Here is a 26,144-nt window from a genome sequence, read left to right as displayed (position 1 = left end):
GATCACGAAGTTGTTGCCGGAGCCTGAGAAACTCCACCGGCGGTCATATGATGGCTTAAGATGCCCTCACGAATGGCCCGATGTTGCTACGATCAGAGCCGAATTGGAACATTTCCTTTATCATGTGTCCATCGGGTTGTTTTATTGCACAACAAAATCATGTAAACATATTATGTAAATAGCAATCAATCAATCAATCAATCAATCAATGTTTATTTATATAGCCCAATATCACAAATGTTACATTTGTCTCAGTGGACTTCACAGTTTGTACAGAATATCAGTATGACAATTTGTGTTCTGCGAAACTGAAAAGGATATCATATATTATTTTGAAGGCGAGTTGACAGGAAGTTGTTGGTGCTATGGAAACAACATTATGGAGAAAACTTGATATCTTCTACATATAAAGACGGATAAAGTAAAGAACAAAGTATGAAAATATCAGTACAGTATCACAGAATTTTTAAATAATTGTTTTTTTTACTTTGATTTGCAACTGTATGTCTTAAATGTAATTTAAATGTTGCCTTCTTGTGTGGTTCGGGGCCATCTTCGTGCGAAATTCACATTTCCATATTCGTGTGTCCATCGGGTGTCAATTTCGGGACAGTGTGTCACGATTCTCATGTTATGTCACGTTTTTAGTTTTGTATTTCTAGGTTTGGGTTTATTTTGCTGTTCGGTTCTCCCTGTCTCCCTTGTGTATTGTCTAGTCCCTCTCTCTGTGTTTTTCCTCCCTGTCGTTAGTTTCCCTGGTGTGTCTAATTGTCTGATTGTGTTCTTCTTATTCTTCTTCTTCTTCTTCTTCTTCTTCTTCTTCTCTTGCTTTTGGCGGATTGCAAACAACTTAAAAGGTGCATACCGCCACCTACTGTACATGAGTATGAATCATCACATCATTCCAACTCTTTAACACGAGAATCGCCAGAGATTTTTTATACCTAAAACCACCACCGGGGTCAAATTGACCCAGCATTAGAATGCATTGAACAGCTGTTTGCTGCGGAGCACAGCGCAAGCAGTCTCCCGTGAGCGGGAGCGCGCTCCTTTACTACAGACTCAATATATCTATCTCTCTATCTCTCTCTCTCTCAATCTATATCTCAATCTATAACGAACCGCAGTAGACAACAGGCGTTGCTATAGCAACCCGTCATGTTTGTTTACACACAAAATCAATAGCGCGAAAAGGGGTGGGGTCAATATGACCTGCTTGGCGGAAATAGGTATAAAAGGTTACATACAATATAAAACAGCTCTGGGTCAAATTGACCCCGTTGGCGGTTCTAGTGTTAACCTATGTTCTAATACAGGGGTTTTCAAAGTGTGGGAAGGTGAGCCTCCCCTCAGAGAACATAAGAACAGCCGCGCCCCCCCTCCCAATTATTATTGCTGTTATTATTATTATTGTTGCTATAATGCAAGGGTATTCAATTGCATTTCAAAGAGGTCCAGTCAGAGAAAATGTAATTAAATGCTCTGTTTTCGCTGTCTACCTTCCGCCATTTGAAATTACTCCGACTGCTTCTCTCCTCTTGTCTCGTCTGTGTTTGAATCTATCGTGCACCGATTTGATTGGCTGAGTAGCGTCATCTCCTTAAAACATTAAACAATAACATTTTTAAACCTTTTTATTTTTATGTTTTAAACATATTGTATAAAACTCCCCCTCCCTGTATTTAGTCTTGTCTCTTCCTGTTTTCAGTGTTGGTTCGTCTTTTGTTGGTGACTGAGTTAACCGGGGAGTGTTCTGTTTTTTTTCCGAGTATTATTATTAGCCTTGAAATAAAGGTAATATCAGTGTTATCTGCATTTGGGCCCTGCTTGCTTCACTCACCCTAACACAGTGTGACAGGAGCTTTAGCAAGGTAAATATAGCTAATGCTCAATTTTTTCATTTACTTAAAAAATCTCCAAATGTCATCACATAAACACAATATATGTTACTAATATTTACAGTGTAAGTGTAAGGCTTACAATTACTCAACATTCATTGCTTTCTGACGGACTTGACCCTTTTACTCTTCAGGTTGCATCGGGAAAATCAGTAGCAGTCTACTCTTGGATGTCTACTGCCATGCTATTCAGTTCACTTTCTCCTATTTCCTGTAGGCTACCAGGTTTCCTGTCTAATCTTCAGTACAAATGTTACAAAAATATAAATGTGCAAATATGAAACAAACAGGTCAATATCACCTTGCTATTGGTAGCTGAACTTTCAATACCCCAAAACATATTCTTAGAGTTTTTTAGACACAATTAACACTTTTAGTTTCATATCTTGTTACATAAGAATAGATCATATTTGTTTTTTATTATTGTTTATTATTATTATAATTACTATTCTTGTGGTACTGCTGCCTTATTAGGCCCATATTGAGCAGAGCTTATTAAGACCAAAACTCATGTACACCAACTTCCTTACTTGCAATAAACAAGCACTAATTAGAGGGTTATTGAGGAAAAACTCTCAACTAATGGCTTATTACTTGTAGAATGTGGTCATGTAGAATAAGGCTTTAATAAGTGTTTTATAATGACTAATAAAGAGCCAATATACTGCTAATATACATGTTAATTAACAACTAGTTGATGGTTAATTTGTGTACCTTAATATAAAGTGTTACCAGAATATGTTTTGGGGTATTGACAGTTCAGCTGCAAGGTGATATTGACCTGTATGTTTCATACAAGCACATTTATATTTTTAACACAAATGCTGTACCCAAGTCTGACGGATCTACATTCCCCAAAGCTCTGATTATTTTATTGTTGTTAATACTGTTTCTACTCCTGTAAAGCAATAACTTGTTTAACTGGTTTGCAGGAACATTGAGGCTTTCTTTGTCATTGGACATACACTCATCATCAGCATGTTGTTGATACGGATATTACATTAATTTGCATGCTTGCAAAACTAGATACAAAGATAAACAGCATCATTGTTTTTACACGATACATGCTTTTAGTAACACAGAAGACCAACAGATAGTCAACATGGACATCATGGAAGAAAAACCTCTGGCTGTGTCTTACATTTAAGTGTTTCTGTTAGGCATGATCAGCAGGGGGCTATTTGTCTCTCTCTGTTTTCAGAGTGTTTCAACTTCTACTCATTACATTTTAATCAATCAATCAATCAATCAATCAATCAATCAATCAATCAATCAACCCTACATCTGTTTACACAGTCAAGTGTGGGGACTCGTCTCCCTTATGGGGACATAAGGGAGGTCCCCATGAGGGGAATCAATCATTTTAGGGTGAAGACTTGGTTAGTGTTAGCGTAAGGGTTAGGTTTGGGTTAGGTTGTGGAAGAGCGTAGGGCTCCGGACCGTAGGGCTCCTCCGGAGCCCTGCGTGGTGCACTGGCTCTCGGTAAATAGGCGTTTAAAAAAATATTTAAAAAACTCCATAAACATAGCCCTATTAAGACCTTATAAAAACCCTTTTAACAGCATTATAAAAGCTCTGTGAGGACAAGGCCATTTTAAAAGACTGGTTAAAAAGTGCAGGACGGGGCTGGACCACGGAACGGCGGCAGAGTAGGCTAAAAAGCAGATCTCCCTAACCCAGGGTCTCTGGAGGTGTGTGTGTGTGTGTGTGTGTGTGTGTGTGTGTGTGTGTGTGTGTGTGTGTGTGTGTGTGTGTGTGTGTGTGTGTGTGTGTGTGTGTGTGTGTGTGTGTGTGTGTGTGTGTGTGTGTGTGTGTGTGTGTGTGTGTGTGTGTGTGTGTGTGTGTGTGTGTGTGTGTGTGTATTTTCTTTCTTTGTCATTGGACATACACTCATCATCAGCATGTTGCTGACAATGGACATTAATTTGCATTCTTGCAAAGCTAGATACAAAGATGAACGGCATCATTGTTTTTACACGATACATGCTTTTAGTAACACAGAAGACCAACAGATAGTCAACATGGACATCACGGAAGAAAAACCTTTGTCTGTGTCTTACATTTAAGTGTTTCTGTTAGGCATGATCAGCAGGGGGCTATTTGTCTCTCTCTGTTTTCAAGGCAAGGCAAGTTTATTTATATAGCACTTTTCAACACAAGGCAATTCAAAGTGCTTTACAAAAAATGAAAGACATTAAGAAAATGGCATTTAAAATCAGTCATTAAAAAGAAAAGATAATAAAAGAAACATTAAAAGAAAAAATACATGGATAAAAGTTACAGTGCAGTCTAAGATATGAATAGTTCAATTAAAAGCAGCGACAAAAAGAAAAGTCTTCAGCCCGGATTTAAAAGTAGTCTTCGTTGCAGCGGACCTGCAGGTTTCTGGGAGTTTGTTCCAGATGTTTGGAGCATAATAACTGAACGCTGCTTCTCCATGTTTAGTTCTGACTCTGGGGACAGAAAGCTGACCAGTCCCTGAAGACCTGAGAGATCTGGATGGTTCATCATTTAGCAGGAGGTCAGAAATGTATTTTGGGCCTAAACCATTCAGTGCTTTATAAACAGCAGCAGTATTTTTGAAATCTATTCTTTGACACACAGGAAGCCAGTGTAAAGACTTCAGAACTGGAGTGATGTGATCCACCTTCTTAGTGTTAGTGAGGAGCAGCGGCGTTCTGAATCAGCTGAAGCTTTCTAATAGATGTTTTTAGTGAGACCTGTAAAGACCTGTCCAGAGTGTTTCAATGTATACTCATCCTTTGTGTGTGTGTGTGTGTGTGTGTGTGTGTGTGTGTGTGTGTGTGTGTGTGTGTGTGTGTGTGTGTGTGTGTGTGTGTGTGTGTGTGTGTGTGTGTGTGTGTGTGTGTGTGTGTGTGACCTAGCATTACTTTCCTTTTGGGGACCTACATCTGTTTACACAGTCACATGTGGGGACTCGTCCCCCTTAGGGGACATAAGTTAGGTCCCCATGAGGGGAATCATTGTCAGGGACACATGCTGGAGGTCATTAGTCCGCCCTTTGGGGGTCTTGGAGGGGCCACAGAGAGGTGATTTCCCCGGTCTCTGTCGTGGATGTGTGAAATAAACAGAGTCCCCATTTCAGGGACACATGCTGGAGGTCTCTCTCCCGAGAGTGGACATCCATTGCCTCTAAATAGGGTGAGGGAATGCTCCGGTTTCGGGACCAAATTAACATGGGATCACGCCGGTCATTGTACGTACTTCGTCTCACTGGAATATTAACGGTCAGATTGAATACAACATCGACCCAATTTCTCCGGTCAATGACGGGAGAGTTTTGAAAGTGACAAAACACTGTTCCACACATTTAAAAACACTTAAACAATTAAACAATGTTTACCCAGGATTCAGACACCTTCCCTGGCTTGTAAAATGCAGTGATGCGCCCTGGAGGTATCAGACTATTTAAAACATGTATACCCAGGATTCAATCACTTTTCCTGGCTTGTAAAGTGCTGTGAAGCAGCCTGTTCTCTGGCTGCGCTCTTTCTCTATTCACACCACTTTCCCCAGGTTTCAGAGACCTATTGCTGGGTAGAAAAACCATGTGCATCACCCTGGATCTCTGCATGTGTGTGCCTGTGAGTCTGAGACCCTAACAGCAGTGACTCTGCTGTTTTTACCTTGTTTCTACATTTCGTGAGTCAAATGTTAACGAAACGGACAGATTTCTGTCCATATCAGCGGCTATTGAATTAAAAGAGTTTAATGCCCTTTTACCACTCATGCACCCACGATTCCAGTTCCTTTCCTGGGTTATAAAGTGAGATGAAGCAGCCTGTCCTCTGGGTGCGCTCTGTGGGGGGGTCTCGCAGAGCCGCTCCTCTCTGGCTGCTGCTGCGCTCTGCCTGCTGCTGCGGGTAGAAAAGCCATGTGCATCACCCTGGAGCTCTGCCTATGTGCCTGTGAGTCTGAGACCCTAACAGCAGTGACCCTGCTGTTTTTACCTTCTTGTCCATTTCGTGAGTCAAATGTTAACGAAACGGACAGATTTCCGTCCACATCAGCAGCTGTTGGATTAAAACAGTTGAATGCACTTTTAACACTCATGTACCCAGGATTCGAGCTCCTTTCCTAGGTTACAAAGTGAGATGAAGCAGCCTGTCCTCTAGGTGCGCTCTGTGGGTCTCGCAGCCTGCTTCTCCGGGGTGCTGCAGAGTCATTTTCAGGCTCCTCTCCACAGTTGTCCGCCTAAAAATGATTTGTAATCATTATTTTTGCATTTAAATGATTTATTTCATCATTAATATGGTTCCCTAACACAATGTACATAGTCTGGAGATCAGTGGGGTCCTGCATATGCTTTTATCAGGCGTTTTAAAACTTTCTGACATGAAAATGATTTGTGTTCACTATCATGGGGCTATAGGCTATAAATCAAATTCCGGGTAATTCATGGATATAGACAATGAGGAGGAATACCCGGTGCACCCTCCACCCTTCTCCCCACATACCGAGTGTGACGAAGAGGACTGCAGGCAGGTGAGGCTGGAAAATGTGGCATTGAGGGCTCAGAAGGGTGCCCTCATTGATGAGGTGAAGACCCTGCGCTCCAGGCTGAAAAAGGGGCTAAAACCCAGGAAGCAGAGTGCCACTGCTGCTGTGCTTGAGGAAGAGGAAGAATGTGTACGATTTAAGGGCCTTGCAATCTCAAGTACCCCCGGCATGAACACAGTAGCCACCGGCAGCAATACCCCTCTCAAGACCCCGGCCAAGACTGTCATGCGGTCCGCAGAAGCCTCCGGTAATGAGACCCCTCTCAAGGCCTCGGCCAAGACTGTCATGCGGTCCCCAGAAGCCTCCGGCAGCAATACCCCTCTCAAGACCCCGGCCAAGACTGTCATGCGGTCCGCAGAAGCATCCTGTATGCCAGAAGACCCGTGCATCTGTCTACAATAAGCTGAAGGCTAATCTGGCTAAGGACTGGCCCTCTCCCCCAAATCACTGGTCGACTGGGAAGGGACGGGGGAATACCATGCGTGAAATCACGTTGCCTAAAAGCATGGAGACGTACATTCAGACATACAGAGGTCATTGTGAGGGTGTCGCACCGACAGTAAAACGTAAAGAAAATTGTCTGTCCAATGTCAGCCGGATAAAGAACTTCCTTGTATTCATGGCCCATGGTGTTGACCGGCTGTCAGACCGGCTGTTCCTAAAAGACACGAAGAGGGTCCGTGGCTGGAGCGAGTATATTTCAAAGTCGGACCGGGCAGTCACAACATCGCTGTTGTTCCTGAAGAATGTGAACCATTCCCTGAGGTACTTGTCTGAGTCAAAGCTCCGGGGGTGCAGGCTCACCCAGTCTGATGTGACCCACATCATCAGAGAGGTGACAGCCAACATGAACGACTTGAAAAGGTCTGTCACTGTCCACCAGTTTAAGGTGAAGAGGAACAAGCTGGATCGTCTGCCGAGCCAGGCGGAGCTTCTCGCAGCCATGGCGGCGGCTGAGAAGCTCATCCAATCAATGTTAAATGATATCGTGCAAAATGACAGGCTAAAACTCTCTTCCAGACATTTAAAAACACTTTTCCCGACCATTTAAACATTATTTCTGGCTTGTAAAGTGCAGTGATGAGCCCTGGTGGTATCAGACTATTTAAAGGGTTACCAGGAGCATGAGAATATCCTCCACAGAAGGGGTGGTGGTGCCGTGAATAAGGCAGAATATGGATGCCGATGGGCGGACGGTAAAACTCCGCAAAATCCACCCCCCTTTTAGGGTCACCAGGGGCATGAGATTCTGTAGGGTGTGATCATCTGGGTTTAGTCCGTGGGGAAGTGCTTAAGTCTGGGGGCCCGGGGACTCACGGTGTGCAAGGTTATGGAGGTGCCCATGTCAGGGACACATGCTGGAGGTCATTAGTCCGTCCTTTGGGGGTCTTGGAGGGGCCACAGAGAGGTGATTTCCCCGGTGTCTGTCGTGGATGTGTGAAATAAACAGAGTCCCCATTTCAGGGACACATGCTGGAGGTCTCTCTCCCGAGAGTGGACATCCATTGCCTCTAAATAGGGTTAGGGTTATGCATGTGTTGGTTATGGTTAAGGTTGGGTTAGGATAAGTCTCCAGGAAATGCATATCATTCAATGTAATGTCCACTGAAGTGATGTATACATGGTGTGTGTGTGTGTGTGTTTGTGTGTGTGTGTGTGTGTGTGTGTGTGTGTGTGTGCGTGCGTGTGTGTGTGTGTGTGTGTGTGTGTGTGCGTGCGTGCGTGCGTGCGTGCGTGCGTGTGTGTGTGCGTGTGTGTGTGTGTGTGTGTGTGTGTGTGTGTGTGTGTGTGTGTGTGTGTGTGTGTGCATTTCCATAAAACAAGAACACACCATTTATTTCTACGGTCCAAGTTTAGTCACGTCAAGCAATGCAAATGAACTTCTCGACCAAAAGCAGAAGTGGTTAGTTTGAGGGCTGAGAGATAGACTTCAACAGAAGAGAGGACACAACCAGTTCTCCTATTTCGATGTCCAGAGACTTCTCCGTCTACGAGTCAGAGAGCGCTCAACAGAGCAGCTGTAGTGATGGCGGAGGGAGAGGAGGAGGTGTACGAGAACTACGCTTGGGGTGTGTTCAAAGCCGCCAACAATCCTCCACCTGCGGGTAAGTTTAGTTATTTAACAACTTTAACTTTCTGCTTATGATTTTTGAATCAGAGCCTCTTTTTTTCTGTGATCAATGCAATGTTGAATATCAATCCAAAGAAAGTTGCTGTTTTTAATGTCGTGTAATTGAAATTTGAAACCAGAAACATGAAAAATCTGCAAATAATTTACCTTTTTACCAGTTTTTTTATTTGTTTAGTGTGGGTGAAGAATATATTTTTAACTAACCCTGCACATTTGCATTGATGTTTTTTCAAAATCACAATGTTGAGTGTAAACATTTCCCTAGTCGTGCAGCTAGGTTTTAATAATATGAGTTTTCTTGGTTCATCAATGCACATTTTTGGTAGAAATAAGCCTTCTTGATGTATTCTACATTGAAAAAACAATTTTAAATCTAGAGTAGTTTGAAACCTTTGAACCCCTCATCCTATTTCAGTTTAACTTCAATTAACATTTCGTTAGCTCATAAAAAGATTCAAACTGATGCTCATTTGTTGGGTATTTTAATTTTAATTTAGCGACTCACACTGGAGGTATATCATCACGAACACATTTATTTAAAACCAGTGAGGAAATTGCGAATTATCTGTTGAGAGTTTCCCGTATCATGTCGTTTCCATTTTTAATGGCATGATACAATACCTGAAACACAATCTCATCATTTTGAGGAAACAAATTGCCTTTTTGCAATAAATCAATCATCTGCAATTAATCTGCTTTATCAAACAATGAAAACAGCCTTTTGAAGTCCTTCTCATTTATTCACAAAAAACCCTGAGCATGTGCATTTCCTTTGTCCTTTCAGCAAAAAGAGGGGAGGAAACTGTATACGGTGAGGTGAAGGTGCAGTATGTATTGTTACCATGTGGTAAACGAATCCATTACAAGTAGAAATACAGCATTGAAAATATTACTTGAGTAAAAGTAAGTAAGTATAAAAAGCAAACTCTACTTATACCCGACACAGACAAGTTTAAAATTACATTAAAAAAACACCCACAAATATTGTTCTAATTAAATTAAATAAACGTAAATGTATACAGATGCCAATTAAGTTTATTTATAATCTAGTTTGTCTTATCATCCATCTGTTCTTATTCATAACAACACATTATATGTTTTAAATAATAATGCATCTGAATAATTAACTTGCTATAAATGTAGTGGAGTGAGATATATGATACATTTGAATTTTAGTTGAGTTAAATCATACAGTGGCATGAAAAGAAAATACTCAAGTAAAGTACCTCAAATGTGCCCTTAAGTACAGTTTGATTAAATGTATTCAGTATCATTCTACCACTGCCTTTTACTAAACTTTATCAAGTGGTTCTGTTGCTTTTTACGGGGTTTTATCTGCAACGTTATTAACGTGTTAAAAACTGTGAATGACTCAGACTAAATATGAGGTTCGTTTTTAGGAAATCTCTTGTGAACGGTTATTTAGAGATTGAACTTTTGTGTTGTACTGCAATAATGTTAGAGTGACTAATACTCAAGACCTACCGTAACTCTCACCGGAACACTTTTAGCAAAGTACATAAAGCAGTTTCTCAAAACACAATGGGTTCACAACTCTTTAAGTCGGCCCTTTAACAACAGTCAGGTGCCTGTTTAAATATTTGAATAATCTTTTGCTGTCCATATCACTCCTTTTGTTCATTTAGGCCATTTCTCATACAATGTAAGTGATAGGGGACCAAATGTACTCCTTTGTTCTGAACTGTATTCCAAAGTTTGACTGACTGATATAAGGTTCAAGCATCTGAGTTAGTCAAATCAACTTGGTATCCTTTCCTGTCTTTTACCTTTTACTCTGATTAAAAAAGATCCATCTGCATTTACCATACTGTATACTGTCCTAGTTGAAAAGTGACTCAATATCTGTACTAAAGAGACTGACACTTTGAAAGGTACCAATCTTCATTTGGAAAGTTCATGTGATTCATTTGTGTTGTTTAGACTCAGCAGGACATCGGCGCTTTCAGCACTTGGCTTGTTGTTTGGGGATTCTCTGTGTCATTCTGCTGGGTGGCATCATCGGACTCTGCGTCTACAGTAAGTACACAAAACAGGAAGTGCATTATCTCACACTTAGACATGAGACAAACCATAAAGAATATTAGCAAACTGAAAAAATGGATACTTTGGATTAACTTTAAAAATGTTCGCTAATTTGTTACAGCAATTTTTTTTTGTTTATTCCAAATTAATTTTTTGATCTAAAAAAATTATGTTCAGTTAAGTGAACAATATTGCTTCTGTCTAAGATAGAGTATATATTTACATTCACACAAAGTAAGAAGATGATTCATTCTGAAGACCGCACAACATTTATTACTTTGCTATAACTTAATTTTTCCTTTTGGACTAACCTCATATTTATATTAGATCTAAGTAGAGTTTTTAAGTTTGTGAAAAAAAAAAAAAAAACAATACTTCATTTTGTTGCAGGCAATATTTTTTATTATAGCTTAAAATATTTTCTTTTATTACAAAGCAAAAACTTTAATGTACATCGATACAATACTGTGTTTTGTTTACTGTAAACAAATTAAATTTGACTTATAACACTTGGTTTAGCTCAGTTCACATAAAGACAGGAATATTCTCTTCGAAAGACCTTAACATTTATTGGGATGTCTTTAAAATATGCACCACCTATTCTGTTTTATAAAATACAATATTTTTTTAATTAAAAATAAATACATCAATAAATTAATACAATTAATTGAGTAAATTATGCAACCAATTTGCTCTTATGTAAAAAATAAATAAAAGTAAATCAAGATCACTTTGACTTTTTTTTTACAAAACTCTCCTGTAGCCTTAACCACATGCATATGCACATGGTAAACTAGCTTGATTATCTCTCCTTTAAAATGTAAATGTGTAATGCGTTTAAACCTGGCTGCCTTTTAATTAAAGACTAGAACGTATGCATGACATCTTGTTTTTCTTTACATTTTTAAACACTTATTTTCTGCCGCTCTTAATTACAACTTCAGATAAACATGTATTAGCCATTAAGAAGGGTTTAAGTAGCATTACCAGAATCTGTGAAGTCACATTATTTTTTTACTTCAAATGAAACATACAGAAGCCAAAGCAATTAAGCAACGAAAAATGCAGTTCAATCCCAGCATTGCAATCTTTGAACAAGGTTGGCCTTTTGTGTCAGTTCAATAATTTCAACCCGATACGAGTTCTTGTAGAGACTGAGCTGGAGGGTGTGGACAAGATGTCAGCATCGTCTGATTGAGCAGAAGCTGCTTCTTCACAGACGGTAAAGTTGTATTCTTGGACACCATCATCAGGTATTGGGATGACCTTGAAAGTTGTCAAATCTTCAAGGTCAGCAGAGGATGTCAGGTTGACTAGTGCATCTCCAATGTCTCTGTCTTGATATTGCATTCTAAAACGTTCACCTATAGAGTGCCACAGTGACACGTCCTAAAACCCGGAAGTAAGTCAGCATTTGACTCCTTCCGGTTCCTTCGACAAAAGAGCGATGCAATTTCTCCATAGGATTTTAGAAACTAGCTGGAAATAAGGTCTGTGGTTGAAACACATTTAAGGGACGGATCACGTTTTGTTCAGCCGGATAATATCCACATGTCTACCCTACTTTTACAATTTTCGAATCATAAATCTATTGATCATAAATCTATCAATTAGATTTATGATCCGGCTGACGCTTCCGTCGAAGCTTGAAAAGTTGAACTTTTCTCAACTTTTGAAGCGAGCAACGGAGGCAAAGTGAAGCGACGGAAGCACAATGCAGTTCAGCAAAGCGTGACGTCAAAGTGAATGGGAAGCTGCGTTGAAGCTTCAACCAGGGTTCAAGTTTTAAACTGAGCTCTACGGGGTCTTTCAACAACAACACACACGCACACACACACACACACACACACACACACACACACACACACACACACACACACACACACACACACACACACACACACACACACACACACACACACACACACACACACACACACACACACACACACACACACACACACACACACACACACACACACACACACACACACACACACACACACACACACACACACACACACACACACACACATCATCTTGGCTCGCGCAGCACGCTCACAGGCATAGATTGCGCAACCTTGGAAGTGCAGTGCGGACATATTGTCATTCAAGAGATGCGTAGTTCTTTTGGAAAACATGTTTTGAGTTTAGCCTATTCACCTCGTTAGCATAAATAATACTCATTACATTGACACATGCATTATTTTTGATAAAAATAATGGTTGTTGGTAATGTATTAGCGACCCACACAGATGTATGATTTCACTGCGTCCGTTGGCTCCCACATAACTCGAACCCTGGCTTCAACGCACGCTGCCGTGACGGGCCGTAAGTCTCCGTTTTGGGTTTTCAATCCTTTTTAAACATACATGAAAACTACTTGCATTTCATTTTGGAACTTACCAAATCAGCACACTAGTGATGGGAATTCTGGCTCTGTTGAGTAAGCCGGATCATTTGGCTCGGCTCACCAAGAAGAGCCGGCTCTTTCGGCTCCCAAACGGCTCTTCAGTTTACCACATATTATACCTTTTAATTCAATCGAATGTAGCCCTGTTTTGACTAATTATTTATATGTGTACAGATATATCACTTAAATGATTCAATACATCCTTTGTACTGAAGTATTCAAAAGTAAAAATTACATGTTTAATATAAATGATTTGCTTTGAGCAATTGTTTCATTGCATTTACAGACCCGTGTAACTCTCTGATACCACCCAATGCATGCACTGACTTGCTTGTAGAACCACGCTACACAAAGCAGATAGCAACACCTATAAAAACTTAAGCATAGGCATTTAAAAAAGGACAGCTACCGTATTTTTGCATATTTTACATTTTTATTTAAACAAAAAGCTCAAACAAAACAGCAGGGCTCTATTTCAGTATAAATTACAAAATACAGCAACAGCTGACATAAAATCTTAAAAATTAAAAATAATCATAAATAACATAATGAAAATAAATATTGCAATGCTCAAAACAGCAGCAAATAACAGTCTCTATCATACAAAAAACATAATAAAAATAAATGTATTGTAATGTGCAAAACAGCCTCTAAGTATCAAACAGTCTCTAATGAACCTCCCACCGTCAACTATCAAACTGTAACCTTTTCTTTTTCTTTTCAGGGCAGATTGGCATTGAGGAAGACCAAGTGCCTCAGCTTAGGGGGTTGATCCGGTTTCTTCTCTGTTATTATCTGCCCTGTTTTAGAAAAGATCCTTTCTGAGGGGACTGATTGTGGCTACAATGCACAGTCGCCGTGCCATGACCTTCACAAGTCGTGGGTACACTGAAGCCTTGGACTCCCACCAGCTCAGCGGGTCTCCGGTTCTTGGGATAAGAGGCTCCTCCAGATAGGAACTTACTTCCAGCATAGCATCTGCTGAGGGATTCCTTCTTGCAATGTCTTCTGTTGCTCTTGCATCAAAGAGCCTCCAAACAGCAGATATGTGTGGCTCCACTTCTGGTGCCCTTGCTCCCTCTTCTCCCTCTTGGTCTCCTGGTGGTTGAGCTGGCTGGCTGCTGAGGTCGCAACGAGCTGCTGCTGCTGTTACTCTCTGAAGAGCCTCATCGACAGCGCAGTTATCATTAAAGGCCAGCCTTTTGAACCTTGGATCGAGTACAGTAGATTCAATTCTGTGGAACTTTCTGTCCATCGACGTTGAGAGAGCAGTCACCAACTCTGTCACTTTCAGTAGCCTGGCGTGGGGAAAAAATTAGGGGAAGCCAATAATACGTCCTTTCTTTTGGGGTGGGGGGGGTGTGGTGGTCAATGTAATAACGTAGCCAGATGAGTGATTACAGCGCCCGGTATCATTTTACACACATTTGTATCATACAGATGCAGGACTTACACACGCCTGTTATCTGACCGACAGGTCCGCACGCACTCTCCAGCCCAAACTCTAATAAGCATTCATTCACAAACTAAATCAGGAGACCTTTAACGTTTTACGTCCGGTTCGCTCCTTTGTTCCTCGCTGTACACAGCTCCAGTTTGGGCATTGGCCTGTCATCAGATTGTATTTGTTGTTGCTGCTGCAGCGGAAGTTCAGTACAATTATTTTTGATTAAATACTCCAAATCTCCACCCTCCATAATTGCACTTGCTTCAGTTGCTTGCTACTTTCTAACGGCGGTGTGAGTGGTGCAGTGACGCTATCTATCTTCTATCGATTAGATTTATAATTCGAAAATTATAAAAGTAGGGTAGACATGTGGATATTATCCGACTGAACAAAATGTGCATTTACCTAACAGGTTCATTTTCCACTGACCTTTTTTCGAGCTATTTTCCAAAATCTTATGGAGAAATCCCATTGCTTTTTTGTCGAGGGAAACCGAGCGCAGCTTACTTCCGCTTTTTGGGACGCGTCACTGCACCACTAAATTGATGCGATTTGATTGGATTGTGAGGCAAGGGAAGACAGCCGCCTCTGGCTTCCCTTGGCATGGCCCTGACCAATCACAGGTTGGCAGGGACATGACGTGAGCCTCATCTGATTGGTCAATCCCTCCATTTTTTTTCACCAAGGGAAGCAAATTTCGGCTGGCCTCCTCTCGCAACAGAGAGTGCAATCTACTGTTTCACCATAACATCTAGAGGGGCGCTGTTTCACTCTTTGTAAAATACTCAATGAGAATGGGGGAGAGACGGGCCGGCAGCAACACACAACAAAGAATTTCCGAAACTAAACGAAGTGTTTTTATTTATTTATTAAAATTATAACTATAATCCGAAAAAACAGGGGAAGCCTGGCTTCCCTTGGCCTCCAGGAGAAAACGCCACTGGTCACTTTCCTCTTGGTCACTTGTGTCTGGTTGTAGGCTGTGATTTTCTGCAGACCCCTGCAGAGGAGTAGCATTTTGGAGGATGTCACATAGCTGAAAAAAGAGAAAACAGTGACTCTATTATGATGCTTTGTTTTATTATGTGGTATATGGACTTTGCTCAGTTTATTCTTGTTTAATATTACTGACATTCACATCTAAAATGTTCCTTAATATGTTATTATATAATAATAAATAATATAATAACAACTGTCAACTGTACCCCTCTGAGCTGATTTTCACAGTGACCTGCTCAAAGGGTTCCAAAACAGAGCAGGTCTCCTGTAGTGCCTCCCATTCTTCTTGATCCAGAGCATCCATATGTGCATTGATAAGGGCCAGGGTAGAGATGATTGCATCCTTTGACTCCAGAACCCGTTTCAACATGTACAACGTAGGATTCCACCTTGTGACACAGTCTTGCTTGAGCCTCAGCTCAGGCATATCCATTTGGCGCTGAGTAGACTTCAACTTCTCTGTTGCTCTTGTGCTCTTATGCAAGAATTCTACCATCCCCTTCACTTTGTCAAGAGTGGGCTTCATGACCTTCAGGGCATCTCTTACCATCAGGTTGATGGTATGCGCGAGACATGGGTGGCGGGTCCATTTCAAGAGTTTAATGGCTTTGGTTATGTTAGCTGCATTGTCACTAACACAGCAAGCCACTTTATTTTCAATGTCCCACTCTTTTGCAACTCTTAGCAGTTCCTCTGCCAAGTTTTCTGGAGTGTGTCTGTCGCTAAACTCAAAACAGTCCAGAAGACAGGCCACCGTTTTATAATTTTCTATAAAGTGACATGTAACAGACATGAAAGAGGTGGTGGTTCTTGATGTCCAGCAATCAGTGGTAAGGCAAACTGCAGTAGCTTCTTTAACCCTGGCCTGCAGTGAAGCACGTTCTCTATCATACCAACACACTCTCACTCCATAATCGTCCAGGAGCGACGCTTGGTCAGGGTCCCGTGGCGTGCAGTTGTGACGCTCCGAGGTTCCTTCAGCTTCATAAAGGGACGCAAATAGCTTTCAACTGATTGCAATGTATTCCCATCTGCGGCGGGATTTGACGCTCATGGAAGCACGGCATTCGTTTGTGTCGGCTGCCCTTAAAGGTAATGTGAGCGTCCATTCCCATTGGATAACGGAGAATTGTACACCCGGAAGTAAGTATTCTCCTTACTGTCGATTGATTTTACAGTGATATATGCACTACTCATCGACTAAAAAACACCAGATTATCCTTGTTAATTACACAACATTGATTGGTTTAAATTGTGTGCAATGCTTTTGTATTTTTCCACTTCGATTTGGAGAAACAAATATTTTTTCGGAGTAAAGGATGGCAGAAGACACTACACTACCCAGAATCCCCAGCTATCGTTTAGGACTACATCATGTTCTCTGTTTGACAAACCCCGTGATTAGTTCTCAAGCATTCCATATGAAAAAAAACGTTTCGTAAAAGATCAAATCATACTTTATTCAACAGCGCTTGCTTTACTCTTTGAAAGTCATCACATCAATGCATTGTAATAAATGGTTCGGCTGCATTAAATATATTACACATCTGTCGTAGTTCTTTATTTTTATTTATCTACAGAGATCGTGCTCAGAATAGACCGGAAACTATTCTTTTACCGTTCAGTTTGAATTTCACAATAAAGTTAGTAGTAATATTTTGTTTTGATATATTGTTTTTTATTAACTATTAGACCGCTGGGTCATGTTAAGACCATCTTTTCTGTGTTGCTGTGGGTTTTTTTCCATCACTTTTGTGTTACAAATATCAAAACAATAACTAAATATATCCGTCGTAAACTAAACCAGAAACAGCAGTATATTTTATTTTGTTAACACTGTAAACTTGACAGCTTTTTAACCCAAACCACCTACTGGTTAAAGCACGTTATTACACGTTTAGAGTAATGCAATGCAGGTAGATTGTGTTACTTTTTAATCACTGTTTAAAATGCCTTTTTCTTAATGTCTTTTATTATTATTAACTACTTGTTCTATTTCGTATATGGCTTCGCCCTCTAAGGCTATCGCTATTGGGTAATCCCCCTGCGCCCCCGCGCAGCACTGAAACACTTGTAGTCCACGCCCACCCGCAAGGTGGGCCCCACCCTCGGGCCTCCTTCCAGTATAAATAGGAAGGAGGCCCGGCAATCTGCTCCCTCTTTTTTTCAGCAAACCAGCACAGTTACTGAAGCACAGCAATTGAGAATCATCATAAGCAACAACTGCGTCCGTGGTTGTCCCTCATGTGGCTCTGGGTTCATAATGAGTTATGACCTGCAGAGATAAAAGCAGTATGCGAATCCTGCCGGGGGTCAGAGCACGCGTACGCGGCTCTAAACCAGCAGGTAGCATGCACTGCGCTCGTCTCCCCTCGGGCGACAGGAAGCGGAGAGCGGACACTCTTGCTGCTGTGGCCGAGGAGAACGATTGGTCCGTCCAGGCTTACGAGCCCGCGGACGGGGCCTCGTGTCGGGCAGGAGTCCGAAGCAACTCCTGCCCCGCCTCCCTCCACGGTTCACCGTTCGGTTCTCCCCTCCCTCCTCTCCCACGGACGGGGGAGACAGAGTCGGAGCAGGGTGCCAGCTTGGCTGCCGAACATGCTTTCCCCCTCTCCGTCACCACAGCGCGGCGGCGTCTGTTACGGAGACGGCCAGAAAAGTGCTACTGGACGCTCCAATCAGCCCGGACGGACTGTTCGGACCCCAGTTCCACGCCATGGTGGAGTCCATGAAGACGGCCGCGGAACAGGTGAACGGCATTCGCCAGCATGTGCAGCTGGAGCCACAGGAGGCCGCAAGCGGAGAGACGCCCACAGCAACCGCCCCGGCGGCTGCAGGGGCTCCGTCCCACGTCTCCGCTCCCCCGCCACCCCAGAGACAGGGTCTCCTGGCGGCGAGTCAAAGGGGAGTGAGGCTCCCCCGCTCCTGGTCTGCTACGCGAGAGCCTCCGAGGAAGCGGAGCCGGTAATTAAGCCGGCTGCCACTAATCTGTTGATTAAGTAGACAGCAGGGCTCGCTGCAGAAGCCTGCCGGTTTTAACCTATCGGTTAATAAACCTGCAGAGCTCGCGGCATTCCTCTGTCCGAGATACGCCTCCTACACACGGTCATAATAATCCATGAGCGCCGGTATAACGCCTCGTGTGGACACCACTGCACACACCTCCATTCATCCCCTGAGTGTGTACACGCCTCATGATGAGAGCCGGAGTGAAACGCAGCGTGTGGAGGCTCCCTGGCGTGGCTCGTTGCCATGACGACCACAGAACATCTCGAGGATGTGCGCCCGCTCTAGAGTGTTTCTCTAGAGCGGGCGCCCCCCCCCCCCCCCCCCCCCCCACAGTTCCATGGGTTACAGGAAACACTCCTGTCCTCCCAGAAGCTATGTCTTGCGCTCCAATCCGAGCTGGAACACAGGAAATTCCTGCGTTTTCCATTCAGGGAATATCAGACCAGACAATCGTCTGCCGTTCGGATATTTCCTGGCTCCTCGCTTTTGTGTAAAGAAGGCTGGAGCCACTACACAGAGGAGGGATGAGAGTGTGGTTTTCTCTGGACGACCTGCTATTTGCTGGCTCGCCCCAGGGAGGAAGTCGCTTTACAGACGGTACATCTCGTATCGCATCTGTCAAAGCCTGGGTTTCATAATAAATTGGAAGAAGAGCTGTCCTCTTCCCTCTCAGACAATCGTTTATCTGGGAGTGGAGTTAAACTCAGCCAGCATGAGAGCGCGACTCTCGCGGCAGCGAGGGGAAGAACTGACAGCTCTCCTCCGGCGTGTCACAACCCACACAGCCCTCTCCGTGACGCAGCTGCTCGGCGTTGGCGTCAGCTGGTCACGTGATGATCCCCCTGAGTCTCTTCCAACAGGGGGACACTCCAGAGGTGGTTCATTCGCTACAGAAGCCTGCTGTTTTTAACCTATTGGTTTATAAACTGCAGAACTCGCGACATTCCTCTGTCCCAGATATGCCTCCTACACACGGTCATAATAACCACGAGCACCGTTATAACGCCTCGTGTGGACAGCATGCACACACCTCTCATCCCCTGGGCGTGTACGCGCCTCATGATGAGAGACGGAGTGAAAGGCAGCGTGTGGAAACTCCCTCGCAGCCCTTTTGCCTCACGGGCAGCGGCGGCGATGGCGTGGCTCGTCACCATGAAGACCATTACGGCACTTCACAGAGAAGCCTCTCCCCCCCAGCAGTTCCATGGGATACAAGAAACACTCCTGTCATCCCAGGAACAGTGTCTTGTGCGGTTTTTACCCCCGCTATTTTTCCAAATCTCCTCTGTCCGGTGCACGCGCTGTCTTGCTATGTGGCGCGCACGGCTGCCTTGCGCCATTCTCAGCGCCTGTTTGTGCACTATAGAGAGAGCTCAATCGGGCAACCTCTGTCTGCACAGCGGCTGTCACACTGGCTGTATGAGGCTGTGTCACAGGCATGTGGATTTCCTCCTCTACGGCTTTGCACGGAGGAATGTCAGTGGAAGATATTTGCACGGCTGCATCTTGGTCTTCCCCCTGTTCGTTTATTCAATTTTATTTGAGGGATGTCTCCCATTCCTCTCTGACACACCCTGTAGTGGGTGTCCTGTCGGAGTGAGTGATGTCAGGGAGCCAGCTGTGCACCGCTCTCCTGCCTCTCGGCACGCGGAGAGCGGCCCATTTCCCCTCTTATAGGAGGGATGTTCCTTTTTCCTCTGACACACTTTGTACGGAGTGCCTGGTCAGAGTGAGTGAGGGATCCAGCTTTGCGCTCTCCTGCCTGTCTGCACGCAGAGAGCTGCTGTTCCCCCACTACGATCGCAGGACAAGGTGGGACCTTCGTCTCTTCTTTCTCACAGCGGCCGGTATGTATTGTTCCCAGCCCAGCTCATTGCTTTAGAGAATTTTACACCCGGAATTAAGTATTCTCTCTGCTTCGCTTGACAAACCCCGTGATAGTCCTCAAGCTCTGTGATTGGAGAGTGTGCTCCAAGGGTTATGCAGAGCGTCGAACAGCTCTTGAAATGGGATGGAACCACGGCAGACTGTCCAAAACTGGATTTGAACGGGTCCACTGCGTCCCGTCCCCCCCCCCACCCCGTCCCCAGAACTACACATGCTGGCTCTTGTGTTTCGCAACATGTTCTCTATCTATGGCACGTCTCTACTGGGAGTTGTAGTTTTAAAATATGTTTTCGTATTTCCCATAATAAGAAGTTGCCAGTATTAAACTGTGTACATCCCTGGAGGTTTAGGGGATAGGAAACACTCAAATTTAAAACATATAATTAATAAATGGTTGAAAATTGCTTGTGCCCATAATGGGCAGCATTAATATATATACCCACATGCCAGCTAAGGTCAGAAGAGCTTTATTTAACAGCTGGTCTTATGTCTGTGACCCCTCCTGTTGTTAATTGATAAGCCTGAAACATGCACTTGTCAAGGTTCAGAGGTAAATCTGGCAGTAGCCATCGATCATCTTAAGATAAGATATACTTTATTGATCCCAAGTTGGAAACATTTGCGTTACATCAGCATGTGTAACAGTTGTAAATATGCAGTGGTGTTTATTTGTAAATCATTTAGTATAATCACACAAATTCTGTGTTTTATATTTAATAATTCTGTGTTCTTTATTTATTTATTGTTCAATACCTGACAAGGCCGGAGATGAAATATCGATATACATCCTATAAGAGTATAATACATAATATCAGTTAAAATAAGTGCTTCAACATAGTTAACATTGCTGGAGGTATACACAGATATTGATAGATGTCTTGTAATGCACTATTGAGGAACCTGCGACCCAAGTTTTTCATTCATTGCATAACGACACCGTTTGTGAATATGATATGTCAATAAACCTTAGAAAATCGTGAAATCTTGAAAGGGATGTGCAAAATAGTCATTATATACAGTCTTTAATTAACTATTAGTAGAGAATAACGAGTAATGAATATACTTTATAGTGATCCTATTAATATCTAATAATACAAATAATGAAATTCAATAACATGCTTTAACCACCAGGTGTCCCTTTCTATCAGCTGTGCACCTTTATGGTGTAAATACCAATTGGATCAAATATAAAAGTCAGCCGAATTAGTGTTGATCCTGCGAAGAGACGTATTGTGTGAAAAGAAATGTAAGATGTTGTTTAATTTCTGATATATTTATGATCCACGTCACGTTTTCAGTGTTGGCGGCAGTTCTTCATGTTTGTCTAGAAGTCTTCTCATCAGGGCTCTATAAATAAAGAACTACGGCAGATATGTAATATTTAATGCAGCCGAACCGTGTATTACAATGCCGTTATGTGATGACTTTCAAAGAGAAAAGCAAGCACACTCGGAATAAAGAGACTGGGAATTGCACAGGGGAAAATAACGTATCTTTAGATGCGAATTTTGTCAAACTAATACGTTTGCGCTGTGGACCAACACATTGACGGGGAAGGGGGTAGCAATAAAGATAACACCATTAAACAGTTACACAACATAACAGAAAGAATATCGATAGCAGCGTCCCTAGCAACCACCTTGGTAACAATCGGAAATCTGACACTTCACCGTGTGTTCTCCTCTCCCTCTGTTCAGCAACCAGCACTGAGCACGCCACACACAGCCCTTCCCTCCTTGTCTATCCTCACGTGATGCACAGCATGCGCGTGACATTCAGTCACGGGAGCACCCGTAAAAAAAAATGTAAAAAAAGAATGGCTCGTTCGCGTGTGCGAGCCGGCTCCCGTCGTTCACGTTCGCGACCGACACATCACTACAGCATACATTGTGACCTAAACACAAAGGAAATAAATAAATAAACAAGGTGTATTTAAACAATCTTAATCCAGCAAAAATCACACACCCTCACCCTCAAAGCATGGTCAACAAGAGGGGCAGCGTGTTACAAGGAGATTCGGGTTGTTTCCCCCTCCCCACTGTTTACAGTCCCCTCTCCGGAGCGGAGTGGTCCGAGTGCGGGTTGCTGCAGAGCAGAGATACACCTTCAGCCACATTAACTATAGCGGTCCCGGAGCTTTAATAAAGGCTCGCCAAAAGTATAAACATCTCTAACGCTGGCTGGGGTCTGGCTGTTAGTGTATTTAATATGCTGCAGGTTTTTTTTATGAGCGGAGCACGCATTGAAAATGACCTGGTTTAAAAACTAGCTAGCACGTAGCTAAACTTGCATAGCCCCATATAAAATACCTTATGTGAAACCAATATAACATTTGCAACTATTAAAATGTTCACTAGTCAAACCGACACAACAAAAAATCCCCACATGCATGATAAATGTATGAAAATTATCTGGTTAAGCCATCCTTAAAAAATGGTTACACGTGGTTAAACGTTGCTAGCTAACGCATAGCCAAATACAAAGACAGATGGTAAATTAGTTGTTTATCTTGACACGACACTAAATTGATAAACATTTAAACATAGTTTAAAACAAAAAAAGCAACCATTTCAAATCCTTACCTTATTTAAAAGTGTTTTTGGGTCAGACACTCACAGAGAGTGGGTAGCGGTTTAATGGCGGCTGCAGCAAATCTTGAAGTCAACTTGCTTTGTACGTCACATGGTCATGTGACATGCTTTGAAGTGAAAATAACGATTTAGGTTGAATATTGTTTTTAAGTTATTTCAGGGGGGGCTGTGTTTCTTATTTCTGGAGGCCAACATGGAGGTAGCATCCATTAATGTATTGTGCTTGTTTTCCCAACTTAAGCAAAATTATCAATCAAGAAGCCGTTCATGTGGATGAACACATTACTTTGTTTGAGACTTTCCTATATTCCTATATAGATATTTCCTATAGTGGGAAATACAGACAAGTATGCATACAAATAATTAGAAGATGAGTCAAGAGATATTCTATATATTTGTTATTCTTAAAAAATCATATTATCAGACCCAAACGACAATGAATGTCTATCTAATCTCAATCTATTAACAAATGTCATGTGTCTTTCATGTTACTGAGCCTCTGTGAAGTTCTGAGTTTATCCCACTCTCTACCCACCAGCGCTTGCTATTTCACAAAATGTGTGGCTTGAAGACTTCCCCATTTCACTCCTCTCTTCGTAATGTTGACTTCAAACCACAGTGACAAGCAGTTTCAGGCAATGTGAAATATAAATGGGTCTGAGAATTGGAGAAGTCAGAACACTTTGAGACGGACTGAGACATTTTTAGTTTGAGTCTAAAGACCGGAAAACTTAACGTGAGACTGATAGGAAGAAGCTTCCAAAAGAGGCAAATTGACAAAAAACTAAATTGCAATATAACCTTGATTATAAAAGAAGCTAATTTCTCATTTTGCAGTTACAAACTTGACAAGGGACAACAAGAATCTGGCGGACCAATTTGGCAACCTGAAACAAGCCTATAATGTCTCGGAAAGCAACAACACAAACCTGTCAGCAGGAGTCCAGGAGCTGAAAACACGAATCCAGGAGCTGGAGACCAAGACGAACAACTTGAACCAGAAAATACAAGACATGACAACAAACTGGAATGAGCTCAGCATCAGTCAAGCTCAGTGGAGCATTGATTCCTACTGCTTAGGAAACATTGGTATGTTCAGATCCTATATATTAGGTCATAATTCAATATTTGCAAAAGGCAGGCATGATGTTGATTGTTTGGACTCTGTTGTTTCAGATGATAAGTGTCAACCCTGTCAGTTTGGATGGGAACTCTATCAGACCAGCTGCTATGTGTCTAATGACCCTTATTGGAAAACCTGGGAAGAAGCTCGAGAAGACTGCAAAGGAGAGAATTCAAATTTGGCTTTTGCACATGATTCAGAGGAAAAGGTAAACCCATTAATATGATGCAAATAAGAAAGTAATTGTGTTTTGTGTAAGTTTGAACACACTTTGGGTCTTTAGGTCATTATGTGTTTATTACAGTTTAATGTTTAAATATCTGACAACTCTCTCTCTGTTTTCCAGGAAGCAATCAACAGACTTGGAGTTTATGGATTCTGGATTGGTCTGAGAGTTGAAGATGGGGAATGGAAGTGGGTAGATGGAAGTGATCTGATTGAAAAGTAAGAGACACGTTACTAAACACTTTGAATAATCAAATCTATCAGCCTTTATCTAAACATCAAGTTCTCTCCTCAGCTTCTGGATAGATCCTCCTGATCCTGCTGACGGTCACTGTGCAGTGTCTGCCCAGGGCGGAGGCACATGGTCATCATTGAACTGTAATGAAACACGACCATGGATCTGCCAGAAGAAGGCTTTAATGCTCTCTGTTTGAACAGGGCAGTCATACTTGAGAAAGTTACTGGAAACGATTTGAAAAAAAATTAAATGACTTGTGAATAAAAACAAATTCCAAACAAAAATATAAAACAGAAAAAGGTTAAAAAACAGTAATTCCAGAAACGTTTGACAAACTCGATAAAAACAATAAAACACAAAAGTTAACTCATAATGTGGATTATTTTAAAATCGATGTGCTTTTAGTTTGACTTAATTTCTATGGAGCTTGCTAAATTAATGCAAATATGTATTTCTTTAACATTGTGATGGTGTTTTTATTAGATATGGATGGTTAAAATAGTTATACTGTTTTGTGTGAATAATGTTATTCTATTGTTTTAGAGATGCAACGCTTAAACTCTGCAGATTATTGGAAAGACTGGACCATTTGATTGTATTGCTTCTACCGGCCAGCAGAGGGCGCTGCATCACTTGTTCTCAATACAATGTTCCAGAGTCTGTTAAATGACTATTTTTCAAGATTCAAAGGTTTATTGTCATGACATTTAGAAACTACGGTGTAATTATGTAAAGTATAAAAAAAATGTGATCTCAGGTTCCTTAACAGTGCAATTAACAAGACATAAGAAATACATATAAAAAACAACAACACAAATAGAAATAGTGCAAGCTCAGGTGTTTAATGGTCTTCTGGCCAGTGGGATGAAACTGTCCCTGATGCTATTCTGATGATGCACAGTTTATGGATGATTTGTATCTATCTGTATTTTTATCTATGAGCAATGTCTTGTTTAACTCTGTTGTCACCAGTGAATAAATGTGCTGCCACACATTGTTGTTTTTGTGTTTCCTTGAAAACATCAGTGCTTTAATCAAGTCTGGAGAAACAATCTTATTCATGGTGCAATTCTTTTAATGAAAATAAGATAGAAGGAGATCAGTCCTCAATATTCAGTCACTCTGTCAACATCAGCACCAGCAGAGTTTCAGAGAGGGACAGGAAGTGGAGGTGAATTGGCCAAAAAAAGAGCAAACACTAAGTAAGATGTGTGTATGATGATAAACTGAGATACTAGTGTTTAAACTCATCAATGCTGCTCAGTTCCTCTAACCCTATATTGTGGTCAGGTCTCCTGTGACCCTTTTCAAGTTAACATTATATAATAACTACCCTCTATCAGAACAAGGCTTCATGATATCCTCCACAACAGCTATATGAACACTACCAAACTGATTTTGACAATTTTAGCTGTAGGCCTCTACAGACTTATAAAGAGTCAGGAGAAACAATCTTATTCACGATGATGTAACACGTTTTAAAATTAACCAAAAGGAAATCAGGCCTCAATATTTAGTCACTAGCAGAGCTCCAGAGAGAAACAGGAAGTGGCATTGAGAGCATTTTGGTGACTAAACATTAGTTTTCGGGGCCTAGAAATCCATGGAGATCCAAACTG

The 26,144-nt window shown here is 42.0% G+C and overlaps 2 protein-coding genes and 1 long non-coding RNA gene across 3 annotated transcripts in view; 2 read left to right on the top strand and 1 right to left on the bottom strand.

Annotated features, from left to right (window-relative positions):
• LOC307012812 (uncharacterized protein) overlaps window positions 1–26,144 on the bottom strand; it is a 197,646-nt gene that overhangs the window by 42,024 nt on the left and 129,478 nt on the right. The window lies entirely within an intron of this gene.
• LOC307013414 (C-type lectin domain family 12 member B-like) lies at window positions 8,366–24,510 on the top strand (the record flags this gene model as incomplete). The annotated part of the gene is made up of 6 exons (XM_079640811.1): window positions 8,366–8,524; window positions 9,335–9,361; window positions 10,492–10,587; window positions 23,777–24,028; window positions 24,116–24,270; window positions 24,409–24,510. The coding sequence occupies exons 1-6, from the start codon at window positions 8,446–8,448 to the stop codon at window positions 24,508–24,510; spliced, it is 711 nt and encodes a 236-aa protein (XP_079496937.1). The 5' UTR covers window positions 8,366–8,445.
• Window positions 24,178–25,519, top strand: LOC307012877. The gene is made up of 3 exons (XR_013800752.1): window positions 24,178–24,270; window positions 24,409–24,506; window positions 24,583–25,519. It is a non-coding gene; the product is annotated as an uncharacterized lncRNA (long non-coding RNA).

Source organism: Notothenia rossii, assembly GCF_949606895.1.
Source record: "Notothenia rossii genome assembly, chromosome: 7".
Lineage (NCBI taxonomy): Eukaryota > Metazoa > Chordata > Actinopteri > Perciformes > Nototheniidae > Notothenia > Notothenia rossii.
This window is presented reverse-complemented; position numbering and strand designations above follow the sequence as displayed.